Source organism: Parasteatoda tepidariorum, chromosome X2 (genome assembly GCF_043381705.1).
Source record: "Parasteatoda tepidariorum isolate YZ-2023 chromosome X2, CAS_Ptep_4.0, whole genome shotgun sequence".
Lineage (NCBI taxonomy): Eukaryota > Metazoa > Arthropoda > Arachnida > Araneae > Theridiidae > Parasteatoda > Parasteatoda tepidariorum.
In genome coordinates, this window is record NC_092215.1 from 42,721,485 (window position 1) to 42,736,884 (window position 15,400).

General features: G+C 28.3%; 1 protein-coding gene across 2 annotated transcripts in view; it reads left to right on the forward strand.

Moving 5' to 3' along the window:
- LOC107442297 (peripheral plasma membrane protein CASK) overlaps positions 1-15,400 on the forward strand; it is a 138,669-nt gene that overhangs the window by 92,702 nt on the left and 30,567 nt on the right. For both annotated transcript variants that reach the window (XM_071188090.1, XM_071188091.1), the window contains one exon: positions 12,855-13,043. In XM_071188090.1, coding sequence (XP_071044191.1) covers positions 12,855-13,043 — 189 coding nt within the window. The remainder of the gene's footprint in view (positions 1-12,854; positions 13,044-15,400) is intronic.

The window sequence follows — 15,400 nt, forward strand, 5'->3', positions numbered from 1 at the left end:
AATTTCATAAATATTCAATGGAATTAAAAACAATTTTTGGAGAAATGTACGATTTATTACAAAATTTTTTTAAAATTTTTTTAAAAAAATCGTTAAAAACTGCACAACTGAGTATTTAAGCTCGTTCTTTTATGCTGTGTATGCGCAAAAAAATTGAAAAAAGTTTTTTATAATTTTACAGGGAATCGTATTTGGCATCTAGTGATAAAAGCTTTTTATAGTACTTTTTTAAAAATGCTCAAAACAATAAGGGGTTATCCACAAATTTCATCTTGTACTATGTATTAAACAAGATTTATTAAAAATGAGACCAGCATTGTGGGGGTTCACCCCCCATGAAAGTATGTTTTCTTTTGCATGTTTTTTTCTTTATATCATCAAAGTTTATTTTCCGAACGATTATTGTAAGAGATTATGATTTCATATTAAATTTTACCTTATGATACAAAATAAAATTAGTGAAAAACCCCTGATCGTTTGGAGTTTTAATATTATACAGAGGTGATTGTGCTCCTGAAAAATCCGGATTTCCGGATTTTTTGTTATCTACGATCCAAAAGTTTCCGGAAATCCAAGGTCTTGAAGTTTCAAGAAATCATCAATCACATTTATGTATAAATATTCTAGTATATTTTGTTTAAAAATAATAGAACTAGAATTTATTTTTAGCTAAAAATAATAGAACTAGAATTTATTCTTAGCATTTCTTTTATTTGAATTTTTTTTTCTGTTAGTGTAATAAATGCGATTAGAGATAAAAGTGGGCTTATAAGTAATTATTCATTCAAATTATACTACATATAATTTATTTAGAATTTCATGTTTGAAAATATCAACACTGATTTAAATTTATAAAGATATATTATATATATATTTTGAAATGCGTCATTAATGATTTTACTCAAGAAATTTTCCGGATTGTTGAGTTGGGGTCACAATCACCCCTGATATTTAAAAAATTAATATTAATATTTCCAAAGATCTTCGAAGTGCAAATCTAAACTTTGGAGAGATAAATTAATTGTAATACTTTTCTTACAAGTGGATTATTTCAAAAACATGAAATATAATAAAAACCACGACAAAAGCATTTCAATAAACAATATTTTTCAAAAACTCATCGTCATGCACACCAACTATTCCTCTTGACAGGTCAAATTTGATCTCTCTAGCTTTACTTTTAATGGGGTTCAAACCATCTCGCGTAGTTTATTTTTCCAAAAGATAAACTGTTGATAATGGTCAGCATTAAAATATTTTTATTCTATAGGTCAAAATTAAGAATTTTTTCTACTAGCTGGTGGCCAGTTGTAACATTTTTTACAGTGTAGCATTGTGTATTCTTTTAAAAAAAAAGATGTGGCTAATTTTTCAAAAATTTTAAAATATTAAATAAAAGATTGATATTAATATTGTTAAGCATATCTCAAAATATGATGTACATTACAAGGTTCATTTTTAAAACTAAGAACAATTTTAAATAACAAGCATTAATTAAAGTAATTTTTTCAAAATATATTATAAAATATTCGTAATAATTCCATATTTTTGTTAAAAAAATTTTATTTACGAATGAAGTGCATTTTCAACTAAAAAGATGGGGATCAGATTGTGGCTGGCAGCTAATTTTTTAATTGTCATTTGTTATACTTAGTTGCCTTGGAGGGCATTCGCGATCATTAATTTTTCCCTATAACTCCCTGTGCATTTTTTTATATATATTTTCGTGATTTCACGTTTCTACATTAAAGTTAATTACAGCAACAGAGCCATGGTGACTCAGAGGATAGAGTGTTCATCTTCCAAAAAGGTGAATCTGGTTCAAATCCCAGTGATGACTAGTCGATACGAATTCCACATCCGGCTTGCACCGACCACAGTGCTGACATAAAATATCCTCAGTGGTAGATGAATCGTGGGTTAGAGTCCCTTTTGCCGTCAGAACAATAGAAGGTTTTCGTGCTTTTCCTCACCATGTAACGCAAATATGGGTTAGTTCCACCAAAAAGTCCTCCACAAAGGCAAATTTCTCCTATTACTTGATCCAGGAGCTCCCTTATATTCTTGATTTGGTTGAAAATTACCAGGCTACGTAGTTGAACATTAGTAATCATAAACTTGAAAATTAGGTCGGTTCAGCAACGGTTATGTATACAAAAAAAAAACAGTAATGATTAAATAATTAAATTAACTCCATGCAGCAAAACTAATCGAGAATAGAAAACTACAACTTATGCAGCGATTTCTTTTATATCGGGAGAAATATTTAAAAACAAAAATGTAATTTTTATTTTAATTATTTTTTAATTTATTTAATTAATTTCAATTTTATTTAATTAATGAAATTATTTTATAATTGGAAGGAACAGAGATGATTGTGCTCCGAAAAAAATCTGGATTTCCAAATTTGCTGCTAACCGCGATCCGGAAGTTTTCGGAAATCCAAGGTCCAGCAGTTTTCAAGAAATCATCGATCAGATTTGTGTATAAAAATTCCAGTATATTTTATTTAAAAATATTAGAACTAGAATTTGTATTTGGCATCTCTTTCATTTGTAAATATTTTTTCTGGTATAGTAATAAATGGGATTAAACATAAAAGCAGTGCCGTAACTTGATCTCTCGGGGCCCTGGGGCAAAAATTTTTGGCGAAGGCCCTTTCATAAACTTTCAGTACTCCATCTCTAACTGTCATTTTAGCTATTTATGTATTATGTTAGCGAATATGTTTATGAAAACAAGTTATTTGTTCGCATACAAATTGTATAACAAAACATTGTAAGTTTTCTACATGGCAAAATACAAAATTTCAGCGAAATCGATTAATCCTGAGAAATTAAATTTTAAAAGAGTCGTACTTATAAAACTCAATTTCTCAAGAACTAATCAACCAATTTCGCTCAAATTTTGTATTTGCCATGTGGAATTAGATACTTAAAAAAAAAAAAAAAACTATGCCTTACGATTCAAAAGTTTTCAGGCTATTATTGTCCCGTAGTGGACTGATCGTTAAGACACGGTTCCCAGCTGATCACCGAAGTCAAGCATCACTGGCTGCTGTCAGTGTGCGGGTGTGAGACTATTATTAAATAAAAAATAATAAATATTTACTAAAATTTATTTTTTGCATGGAATTATCTTTAGATAAATGAATTTTATAATCGTGTGCACAAATTTTTCAATTTCCTTAACATTCTGGGGTCCAAACTTTGGATAGCTCACCCGACCCAACTATTGGGATCATATTTCCCAGATTACAGCTACCTCCTATATTACGGGGGTTAGAAAATCGAATCTGTTGAACAAAAGTTATGTTTATTCAGGGAAAGTATGTTTTTGTGTCTGATTGCGTAACTTAAAATAAAATATCGTGTACTAATTATTTGGCATATTTGAAGTCACACCCTCGAATTATTAAGATGGAGTCCTAGCACGTGAAGATCCGACCATTAAATCAAAAGTTATTCAGGGTGGTACTTTTTTGGTTCACTGTGCGTAAATGTTACCAATTTACGACATCTCACCGAGGAAATCTGACTAGGGGGGAAAAAGCTATTCATGTTGTCTACTCTTGTCCCCCATGTCCACAGTAGCCTCCTCTAAATATAATGCTAATAATAAAATACCAATTTTATAAACCTGTTGAATCCGGTTACCATACCGTTAGGAAGGCCCTTTCAAGACAAAACCATTATAAAAATTAAAATTATTTTTTAGTTTCAAATCTAAAAGTTTTTGATCCTGTTATGGAAACTGAAGGAAATTATAAACTTTTTTTTCTATCGGCACATATATCCACATTTTAAAAGTCCTAATTGAAAAAATATACAGAAATTTTTTCTCTATACTCATCGATTAACAAAAACAAAGTTGTCTTACTCCAATATGGACAGGTCCCTAGAAAATATAGCTAAATTTTGAAAAGAATTCGCTCTTGAATATATTATATTCTATTCCTATGTATTCATGACGCCATGTAATCATAATATGATTTGAAAACTGTGATTGATATGAAAAAAACTATTTCTCTTTGTCATAATTTTACCACATATTATGTGGCAAAATTATGACAAAGAGTAAAAGTTTTTTTTTTTTTTTTTTTTTTTTTTTTTTTTTTTTTTTTTTTNATGAAAGAAAAATGAAAAAAAGTCAAAGCATATTTGCTAATTAAAAAAAAAATTCTTTTTAATGGTTTGTCATGGCAATGAATTTTAATTGCTACGGATTTCTAAGCTGATGCTCATAACTTTTTTATTAAATTAAATGCGTTTTTTTATTAAATTAAATATGATTTTTTTAATATAAAATAAAGATTGCATTTCCTTTTTTAATGAAAACAAAGTTGTTAAAAACCCTAAAAATTCCAAGTTCCAATTTAAAAAATTTAGAGGTCTTAATAATTTGAAAAATATAAAATAAAAACAAAATCCATGCACCCAATAAACAGTAAAATTATCAATTAAAGTACTATACAAATTAAATTTTATATAAGAACATAAAGAAAAGCATAACAATTTTAATGTTACATAAAAATTGAACATGAAATAAAAATTGAACATAAAAATTTTTATGTTACCATTCTTATAAAAGAATTCTAACAGTATATAAATATAAAATTTAAATGTATTAAATGAGTTAATGCAAACATTTACTTACCTCCTTATAAATAAATTTACATTTGGTTTTCATGTTTTCCAAAGAAATTTTTTATTGAGAATGGGAATTATTGATATCACGATTTATGTTTGAAAAAATGAAGTTGCAAATAATTTTAATAACTCTTAAGTAAAGTTAAATTTTAATTTCAAAAATTGAACAAAACAAAAGGTAACAGAAAATTTATATCTGAATTAAAAATAGTAAATTTAAATGACGCAATTAAATGAGTTAAAAACTGGAATTTAACTGCAACGTGTTACGTTTGTCTCAGAAAAAACCTCTTGACAAAATGACCTAAATAAATGTTAACAAGAGTCATTCCCTTGGATCCCTTAAAAGCTTATATCTGTTTTCCTAGAACATCAAGATAAGATTTCTTAGAAGCTAGTTTAAGACAACTTAAGGGACATATAGATGGTACTGTAAATATATGACATTTTATAAAAGCACGAAAGAGCCCAGGGTCATAAAAATGATTAAGGCAATTTAAAGAAAGAAAAGGTCATTTTCCCATGGTGTAAAAGGAGATGGCTATTTTTTGAGGAGTCAGATAACAGTGGGTCAACTCTGTGGGGGGTATGAAGGTTTTTAACACCTTCATACCACCCACAGTTAAAAGATGCTTTCAAAACAGTGGGACTTACTTTAGTTTTCTTGTTATGTTTTTTTATGATGTGCTCCTCTTCTCTTTTCGTGTTTTTGTTTTAAATTTTTTGAATAAATTAAAAGTTGTAATATGTAGAAAAAAATTGAAACAAAGCAGAAGTATTTTTCTTAGGGGGGGGGGTGGAGATTTCTATTTCAATTTGAAAAATAGCTATTAAATTAGAAAAAAAAGTAGTTTCTTTTTATGAAATTCTCAATTCTGTTTTACTTTATTGTAGCGAATGTCAAATTTTCAGAAGGGGAGGCTAAAGTTATCGATTTGGAAAATAGCTTTAAAGTCGAAAATAAGAGTTAAATATAAATTTTACTCGACTTTATTCCTGCGAATGTCTGAAATTCAGAAGGGGTGAAGTATATTCTTCACCCCATAAAATTTTCTTTTTGGAAAATAGCTTCAAAGTTTTTTTTTTTTAAAAAAAAAAAAAAAAAAAAAAAAACAATTTTACTGGACTTTATTATTTTAAATGTCTAAATTTCAGAATATACAAATTTTTTTTTAGCCCCCCTTACTTTATATCAGAAGAAAATAAAGTTTTCTATCCCCTTACTATAATTTAAGAGGAAAATGAAGTTTTTTATTTGGAAAATATCGTCGAAGTTATGAAACAAAACAATTTTTTTCTTCTAAAATTTCCAACTTGATTTTATTCTATTAATGTCTAAATTTCAGAAGATGAGAAGCAAATTTTTCTCCCCCTCACTTTTATTTCAGAAGAAAATATAGCTTTCTATTTGGAAAATAAATTCAAGGATGACATTTTTTTTAGTTACCAATTTTTACTATTTTTGAGCACTTTGAAATTTCAGAAGGGGCGAAACACTATGTTCGCCTCCTCATTACTATTTCGGAAGAAAATTGAGTAAAAATTGGAAATAAAATACTTTTTCTACTTTTACTTTACTTTTCCAAAAGTCAAAAAACATATTAATCGCCCATAACAAAATAACTTGATGTATATCTTTAAAGCTGAGAAAGAATAATTTTTTTCCCCTCTAAAATTACCTATTTTACTAGACTTCGTCTTGGCGAATAACTAAATATCAGAAGAGGCAAGGCACATAAATGTTATAAGAATATAAAGTTTTCTATTTCAAAAATAGCTTCAAAATTGAAAAAAAATATTTTTTTTTAAATTACTGATTTTACTTGACTTTATTTTTGTGAGTGTCTAAATTTCAGGAGGGGCAAACAATGCGTTTAGAGGGGCCCTCTGCCTCCCCCTGGTTGGCACGCCACTGGGTCTGACGCAATCAACTACTACATGCAGCTGTGGCCTTTCCCCTTCTCTGCAAAACGTGTTTGTTCTTTTAAGAAAGGGAAATAATTTGCGAAAAGGTGTTTTACCGTTTTTTACCCTTTCTTTTATGTTATAGTAGGTACGCAATTACAAAAAAGAAAATTTTCATCAACTCTATCTTAACACAATTTCTTTCCTACATATATCTATAATAAGAGTGCTTTATTTCGAAAAAAAAAAACAAAACATGATGTGGTCTCTTCATATGGGGCCCCCTTGACCATCGGGGCTCCGGGGAAGTGCCCCGGTTTCCCCGGCGTAGTTACGGCCCTGCATAAAAGTAATCTTATACATAATTATCCATTTAAATTATGCTGCATATAATTTATTTGGAATTTCATGTTTTGAAAATATCAATAATTTAAGTATATAAAGATATTAATTTTTGAAATTTGTCATTAATGATTTTACTCAAAAAATTTTCCGGATTTTTGAGTTGGGCTCACAATTACCCCTGAAGGAAAGAAGACAGTGCCCAATGGATGGTATTTTCTACTCTGGGGTGTACTGCCAACTCTTTACTACCTATACTTCCGGGTTACTTTTTCCGGTGTATTTTGAAGTCATTTGACTCACAACGTGATCATTATGTTTTGAAACTTAGTATTTCTTGTATGGATGGTTGACTGAATGTAAACAATAACAAGCTTCCTATAACTGGAAGAAATTTTTAAAACTTCCAGTATATCCCTCCGCTTATGTTATGCTTACGAGGCGTTGTGTGAACAGGCTTAATATTCTAGTAAAATTTTATTATTGTGATTTGTATTTAAATTTATGCGTTATTTTATTATCGTAAGTGTTTTCTGTAATTTTTAAATTCTAACAGTTCGTTAGCTGAAAACAAATTTAACAAAATTTATATCACAGCATAAAAAGAGTGTATAGCCATGTTTTGAGTGTTATCCCTTATTTGGCAATATTTGTGTAAAATGGCGCTGTTGGTTACTTTTTTGGTATGCTCATAGAAAGCTTGCAGAGTCTTGCGAATTTATTTGTTGTTTGTTTCATTGGAAGTTGGTTAAAAGAACACATTATGTTGAAAGCACTGCAAGTATAATAATATTGGACGGTGCGTTTTTTCAAGTTTAGGGGTAAAAATCAGTCGGAAGTAGTAACCCTGAAGTCTTACGATGGATTTTAACCCCTAGCACCATCTGCACATAGCTTTACACGGTCAACCATCCATTTTTACGTTTTGGTATGACAGATCATCAAATGACGATTCTTTTAATCATTCTTTTTTTAAACAATAATAAATCTGGTGACTAATACATGTATACAAGAAATACTACTCAAGAGTCTCGAAACACAATGATCACGCTGAGAGCCAAATGGCTTCAAAATACACCAGAAACATACTCCCCATGGGCAGTAAAGAGCTTGCAACGTGTAGAAAACTGTATACTCGATAACTGGGAGTAGAGCAGGTCGAGAGCTCGAGATTGTTGTTTACATACACAGTCCCTGGCCAAATTATTAGACGCATCATAAGATTCTATGTGAAATCTTAATTATCATATGATACTACACCGTTTTATTGTTTTTTCGCGACTGAAACTGGTTTGCACTTGTTTACAATCATGTATCAATTGGTTAACATTGTCATGCAATACCTTAAAAATAAATGCAAATAGGTAGTACATAAAGAATCTCCTGAATAAAAATCCATTACATGTATGTTTAAACATAAAGATATTGCATATAAACTCATGCAAAACATATATGTAATTATTAAAAAACTACAGTGCGTCGAATAATTTGGTCTAATTATTATAATATACCAATATAATATCTGATATTATAAATATTCTATATTTATATAATATATTGTGTAATTTATCCAGTTGTCGAATTTATATTGTATATCGTTTAATTTAACCAATTGATACACGAACGTAAACTAGTGCAAACCGCTTTCAGTCGCGTAAAAACAGTAAAATAGTATAGTATCACCTGATAATTAAGATTTTGCTTAGAATCTTATAGTGTGTCTAATAATTTGGCCAGGGACTGTATCTCATAGATACAGTTATATACAAAGCAAAACAATGTGAATAAACCACAAATAAAGGTATTGAAATGGTTACCAGCCATTACTTAATGAAAAAAAAATTTTTTTTTTCAAAAATCGAGTTACATGAAAGAGTATAGCATTTTTAAGATATGATATGTAGCACTCAGAAAATAATGAGAAACAAACTTTATTTTCAGTAGTGAGAACTTATAAAAGTAGACCAATCTGTTACTTGTAGTCCAATCTAGCAACACTGCCAGAATAGTTTTGGCCCGTGACTGCCTTCCTTGTATTAGTATTAACCGGGTCCGAAATGTCTGAACCTTGCAAAATGGCAATCAAGAGTTCGAATTTGCAATTTTAACTTCATAACTTGGATTATTTAAAAATTAAAATAAAGTGGAAAAAAAAAGAAAAGAAATTGTTTGCCTGTAAATTATTTCTCTCTCCCTCTCTCATTTAACGGTATTTTTTTCTTTCTCTTCTGTTACACTTTTTTTTTTTAAATTTTTTTATTTTATTTAATATTCTGTTCGCTGTGATATTTAATCTCACAGATTTGCAGGGTTAATCTAGGTTGCCAGGACAGTTCCTAAAATCAATTATGAATTTAGTTTCGTTTCTTGCTTCTAGATTTCTTTGAAAACGCATATATTTTGAGAGTGTGTAATAATTTAATTAAATATTTTATTTGGTGGTTGTTTATACTTGTAGAAATTTTTTTAGCTGTTATTTTAACAACTAATCCATCGTATTAATTAATTATAATTAATAAATCAATAATTTTTTTGTTATTAATAAATTGATCATGATTTTCAATTTATAATGTTTATTGCTTCTAGAGTTCTTTGAAAACGCATTTGTTTTGAGAATATATTTATCTAGCTATTTTTAGAATATTCCTATTGCTAGTTATTGAATTTTGCATTGTTATTTTTTTAAAAACATATATTAAAGGTATAAATAGATGCAACCCCCTTTATTAAAAAATAATTTGAAGCAGTTTTGTTTCTTTTCAACATCGAATTGATTAATTAAATTATATGTTTATTTTATTTTTCAATAAATAAGTTCTAGGACATACATTTTGGCCTTTTTCTAAATCACTTCAATAAAAAGTAATAGATGGCGCCACGAGTGCAAACTTTATCATTGTTTACATATGTTTTGGAATGTTTTTAACTTTTTTTTTACAGTTTGGTTTGATTGTGCTATTATTAAGAGATATTATCAATTAGTCTCGAGTAATATTTATTCTTTTTCCCGACTTTATGGTTCTTTAATTGTAAATGAAGGTCATTATTTGAAGTAATTGGATGCTTAAGATATTTTAAGTTCGTACAATTTTGTCGGCGTTACAGAGTGTCAAGTAAATCTGCATCATGTGTCAAAAAATATATTTGTCACTCTGAGATCAACAATCTTTTGTTTTGTTGAGATAAACATTTAGGTGCTTGGTTAATCACCCTGTACGATGTCTAAAACAAATGTTGTTGGGCATGTAAGTTAATTTTTGTTTTTCCTTTTCCGAGTTTGTTGTTAATAATTACTACAATTGTTAGTAATTTAAATTTTTTTCAGAATTCTGTGAGTAATAGAGGCAGTGCTATATTTTTAAAAACATGCGATAAATTAAATTTCTTGGGGTGCTTATTGTTATTTTGCGAATGGATCACAAAGTTATGTTTGCAGTTAAAATTTATAAACAAAAAAATTTTTTTTAAGCATATTTGAAGCATAATATTTATTTTTAAGCCGAATTATTTTAAATTTGAGATGCTTTTTATTTATTTTCGTGTTTATTAAAAATTGATTTTGAAATTTGAATTGTATATGAAGCTTTGAGTTCATTCACATAGGTGGAACGTTTGAATATTTTGTGCATACTTTTGCAACAATATTTCAATTCAACCTTCTAAATTAAAATAAACAAATAAACCCTATATGACTCTTTAGTAGTTATATATATATATATATATATATATTTTAATATCTTGAGTATGTCTTAACTATCTGGATGTTCTAAAGGGGACAATTTTTAAAATATTGAATAAAAATTTATTGAATATTTTGTTAAGTGCCAAATAAGTTTGCGGTATATTTTTTTAACTTTCAGAATGAATACTTTTAAATATTATGGACTTGTATTTTTTAAATCTTTTTTGTTAATTGGATATTCTTTTAAAATTAAATTTTTTGAAACTTTGAATTCCCAGCTCCTAAAGCACAAAGTAACAAACAAGAAAAACATATTATTAACTGGTAAGTTGTTACCTTCTGTCCATGGACAACTCACATGTGTCACTCTGCTGAGGTTATTAGTCAAACTCTTGTTTTGTTATGTTAAGATCTTTTGTTCATATTTTTTCTGGTAGTTGCACCAACAGGCAGAGCTGTCGTCTTTTATACCATACATATTAATTTATATTCATTCTATTTTCAAGTTAATTCTAATAGGTTTTATTTTTATTGTTAGGGCTGTTTGCATCCACCTTAACCCCTTATCGATCGGTTAATTTTCAAGAAAACGGTCATAAAAGTGTCTATTTTGCCGAATACACGTATTTGATTAGTGCTAGTATCTAATTTAAAATAAACTAACTATTTACAATTACCTTAAAAATATCCTGGTACTGCTATATGGTGTGTAAAATGAGAAATAAAATGTTTTCCGGGCAAAAGAAATGAATTAGTTTTATTCTTATTGGTGCATTCATTACTACTGAACACTCCAGCCCGTCAATATCACGGGAGCGAGAAATAGCGAGCGAAAACTCACCCCGTCATTTTCACGGGAGCGAGAAGGAAGCAAAAAATTTGCGGTGTTTTCCACTTTAACAGAAACTTGCCATCCCTGATTTATTTATTCTCATATTTAAATGTATTTTTGTGAGTGAGAAGTATTTTTTAAGTATTTTTTTGAAAACAAATTTATGAAATTACAAAATATTGAATTAAAAATTCACTTTAAAATAAAGGATTGTATGTGTATTTAATCTAATATATTTAGAAAAAGATTTCATTGAAAATAAAATTCCATATATTAAACTGTTTATGAGCTACTTATTTACATTTCTAATATTCATCCCTTAATTCAAATTTGGAAATGACCTGGAAGCTATATTTTCAAAATTTTCAATGTTCTGGGTTAATTCCTCAAATTCTCCTGATTTTTTTCCTGTCTCTATCACTAGTGCTTAATACAATATTACAACACTATCTAAGAAATTGATTAATATGTAGGAGATGACCGTGTTTGTATAGATTATATTAAATTTTATAATTTCTAACCTGATATTTTGTTAAAAATTGAAATAAAATTAAAGTAGTGTTAATTTATTTTATCCATTTTTGTTATAGTCTGAAATGGACAAAATATGATTATACTGAGATGCTAAAAATATCCACATTGTGTAAAAAATTACTGCATTACTAATGGGAGGAAATACCATTTCAGACTTAAGGTGAAGTTTTGACATTATGTTTGCATAACTGAAACATCCATAAGTGAAATGTATGGTTATAATTCTCGAAGCATCAAACCGAATGCTGATATGCCAAATTTGTTTTTGTTTGTATTCATTGACTAAATTAGTCTGTTAAGTGTTATATTATTTCTGCCATAATAAAACTGACACCAAAGGGATAAATGCTAATCAATGTTGTTTATAAGCATCTGTCACAAAATTTGCACTTCAAATTTTCATATGAAATCTTTGTAATTTTCCTTTTTTTCATTTTCTTGTTGAAAATCTTTTTTAAAGTGATTAAGAAAGTTAAGAGAAGCACTAAAATTTAAGCGGACCAAGAGTTGAGTCTGCTTTGTCATTTTGATTCTTTGAAATTTTTTGTCAAAAGAAAAACTTCCATTCTGCTTAAATTTAAAATCAAATATCTATATATCAAGTAAAGCAGTTTTTCCTGTTCAAAAAAAAAAAAAAATTATTTTTATATTTTCTATAGATTTATGATGATGTAGCATTATTTCTGTGATTTGTCACATCCTTTTTTTTTTTAATATGGTAATTAAAACACAGATTGACAGATTTGAATTAGCATATAATTCTAATCTTGATTATTTTAAAACTTTGAGGTATTTTTTTTCTTTGACTTACCAAGTTTACTACAGAACTTACTTTGTGTTCAATTTCTATTTTTTATCAATCATTTACGTTTGTCATAGTGTCCTTAAAGAATTATATTTTTCTCTTCAGTCTCTTTTGCAAGCACATGATGTACTTGCCCAAGAAGTGTATGGTGAAGATGCAATTCATGTCACACCTCCCCCTGTTACACCATATGCCAATGGCGTGCAAGGCATTGAAACCGAAATTGGTCCTGAAGCCAAAACAGTAACTCGAGTTCGTCTAGTACAATTTCAGAAAAATACAGATGAACCAATGGTAAGTAGTAAGTCTTACACATTTAAAATTAAAGAAAAAAAATTGCTTTTCTTCGTAATAAATGTGTAGATCATGATATATTAAGTACAAAATTCAGTAGGCTGAATGAAATTAATAGTTATGCAATTATGGTACTGCATAACTGTTAACTTTACAACCCTATACTTAAGAATAATCAATAACTGTATCTTTAAAATAATCTTTCCATGAAAAATACTGTTTCAAAGCTATGTTCTCATTTTTCTCATTTCCTTGAAATTTGACCCTCAAATAATGTATGTTTTTAGAAGAATTATTAGAGTTGGAGAATATATTTTTTAGTTTTTGAAATTATGATTCATAAGAAGTATTAAGTAATTTAAAACTATAATTAAATTTACCTTTTCCTCTAAAGCAAATAACATCAATAGTGTTAATTATTTAGGCATATCTTTCAACAAGATGTATGCCTTTTTGTGTAAAATGTGTTTGCTGATACATATAAATGTGTTTTAAACATAATTTTGGTTCTAATCCTTACCAATCAAATATTATCTTTAGACCACAGTTAAAATGAATATAATAAATTTAGACTAATATTAACATGCATTTATCTAGTATAACAAGCAATTCAGTACAAGAATTGTGGCCAACATTGCAGTGAATGGGTAATATTAAAACTTTATTTAGACTAGTCAAAAATTGATACTCAATTCCCCCCCCCCCCCGTTATATTTATAGCATATAATAATTTTATAAATGTTTATTTTTATAAGTAGATAAGTATTACAATAACTAGATATTGTCAAAAGCACAAAGCAAAAAATTGACTATCACTTTAAATAGAAAAACGAGACAATCAGAAAACTAATTCTGAATTAATTGTCTTTATTAGATTTGTCTCTCCCTCTTTATATAATTTAAGTGAATTTGGTTCCAAATCTGGCGCAATCCATTTTCAGAAGTTTTGTTGTGTAGACCAAAAACATCTTTCAACCAGGCAATAAAACTAAGTTTAGAGCTCCTCTCCTTATTTCATAATAGGGTAAAATCCTAGTATACGTTCCGTGCTTTTCATAATCGCGTTCCACCTGACTTATACAGGCATGAAAGTTTTCAGCTTTTACTCTGAATTCAGCTTTTTTTCAAAGCTTTTTAAGCTCCATACATTTATTAATTTCATAATGTTTGCGTTTATGTAGAATTCAGCTTTTTTTGCTAACTGGTACTTTCATCCCTGCTTATAAAAAATGTTGCACTTTGCCAAACTGTTACTATGTATTTATGATTGTCGCCAAGAATTTGTTTCAGCAAAAACATAAAAGGTCGTAATCTGAAAATGGGAAAAACTTGCAGGGCAGTGGCATATAACCTTAAAAAAAATCAGTGTGGTATAAACCAGGTTAATATATATCTGACAGCTGCACAGAAAGAGCAAAACCAAAATACTAATATGTAAACACAAAACTATTACTTTAAGAACACTAAAAAGACATATAAAAAAAGATAAAATATTCTATGTGATTTATATTAACGTGTTTTAAAAATCAAATATCGCATTTGAATTTCCACAATCTTGAAATCAAAAATTGTTCATTTTCACTCAATTTAAAAAATCAAACATCATGGTTCTTATTCATGTGATTTTAAGGGCAAACATGGTTTATATTTACACATATAAAAAAAATTAAATTTCGTAACATGCATATATTCACTCGATTTCAAGCCAATGATGAGCAAAAATAATAAGTTTTGTCTCTGGTTTACTCAATTCAAAACATACTTGTAACATAAATTTGGTGTTTATATAGATAAAATTTTTTATAATTTTCCCGAAGCTGCATTCTTTTTAATACTCAAGAATAATCCAAATCTGTGTTACAAATCTAGATCTATATTAACAATATTGTTAAAAAATGTTGGTGTTTTTCTTTCTTAAAATATATGATTTATAATTTTTATTTTTATTTAATTAAGCTTTAATATGTGAGCCTCAAAATTTCATAAATTAAGACAGTAAATAAGTTTATAAATTTTTCATTTATGAAAATTAGAATTTATAATTTTTTATATGCAAAATGCGACTGCAATCAATAAATATGCCTCTACGTGCACTTTTTTACTACAGTCGAACTCGTTTATAACGAGCACAAAGAGATCGTAACATGTACTCGTTAAATCCGAGTGCTCGTAATAAACGGGTCCTTAAGGCAGGCGTGCAACCAGAAGAGGGGGGGGAGGTCAAATTATTGAGTTTACATAAAATTTAATTAATACTTACTTACTTTAATTAATTTAATTAAATACTTTTCTTAATTTAATGATAACTATCCCCCCCCCCAGCAGCAAAAAATTTCTAGTTGCACTACAGTCTTAAA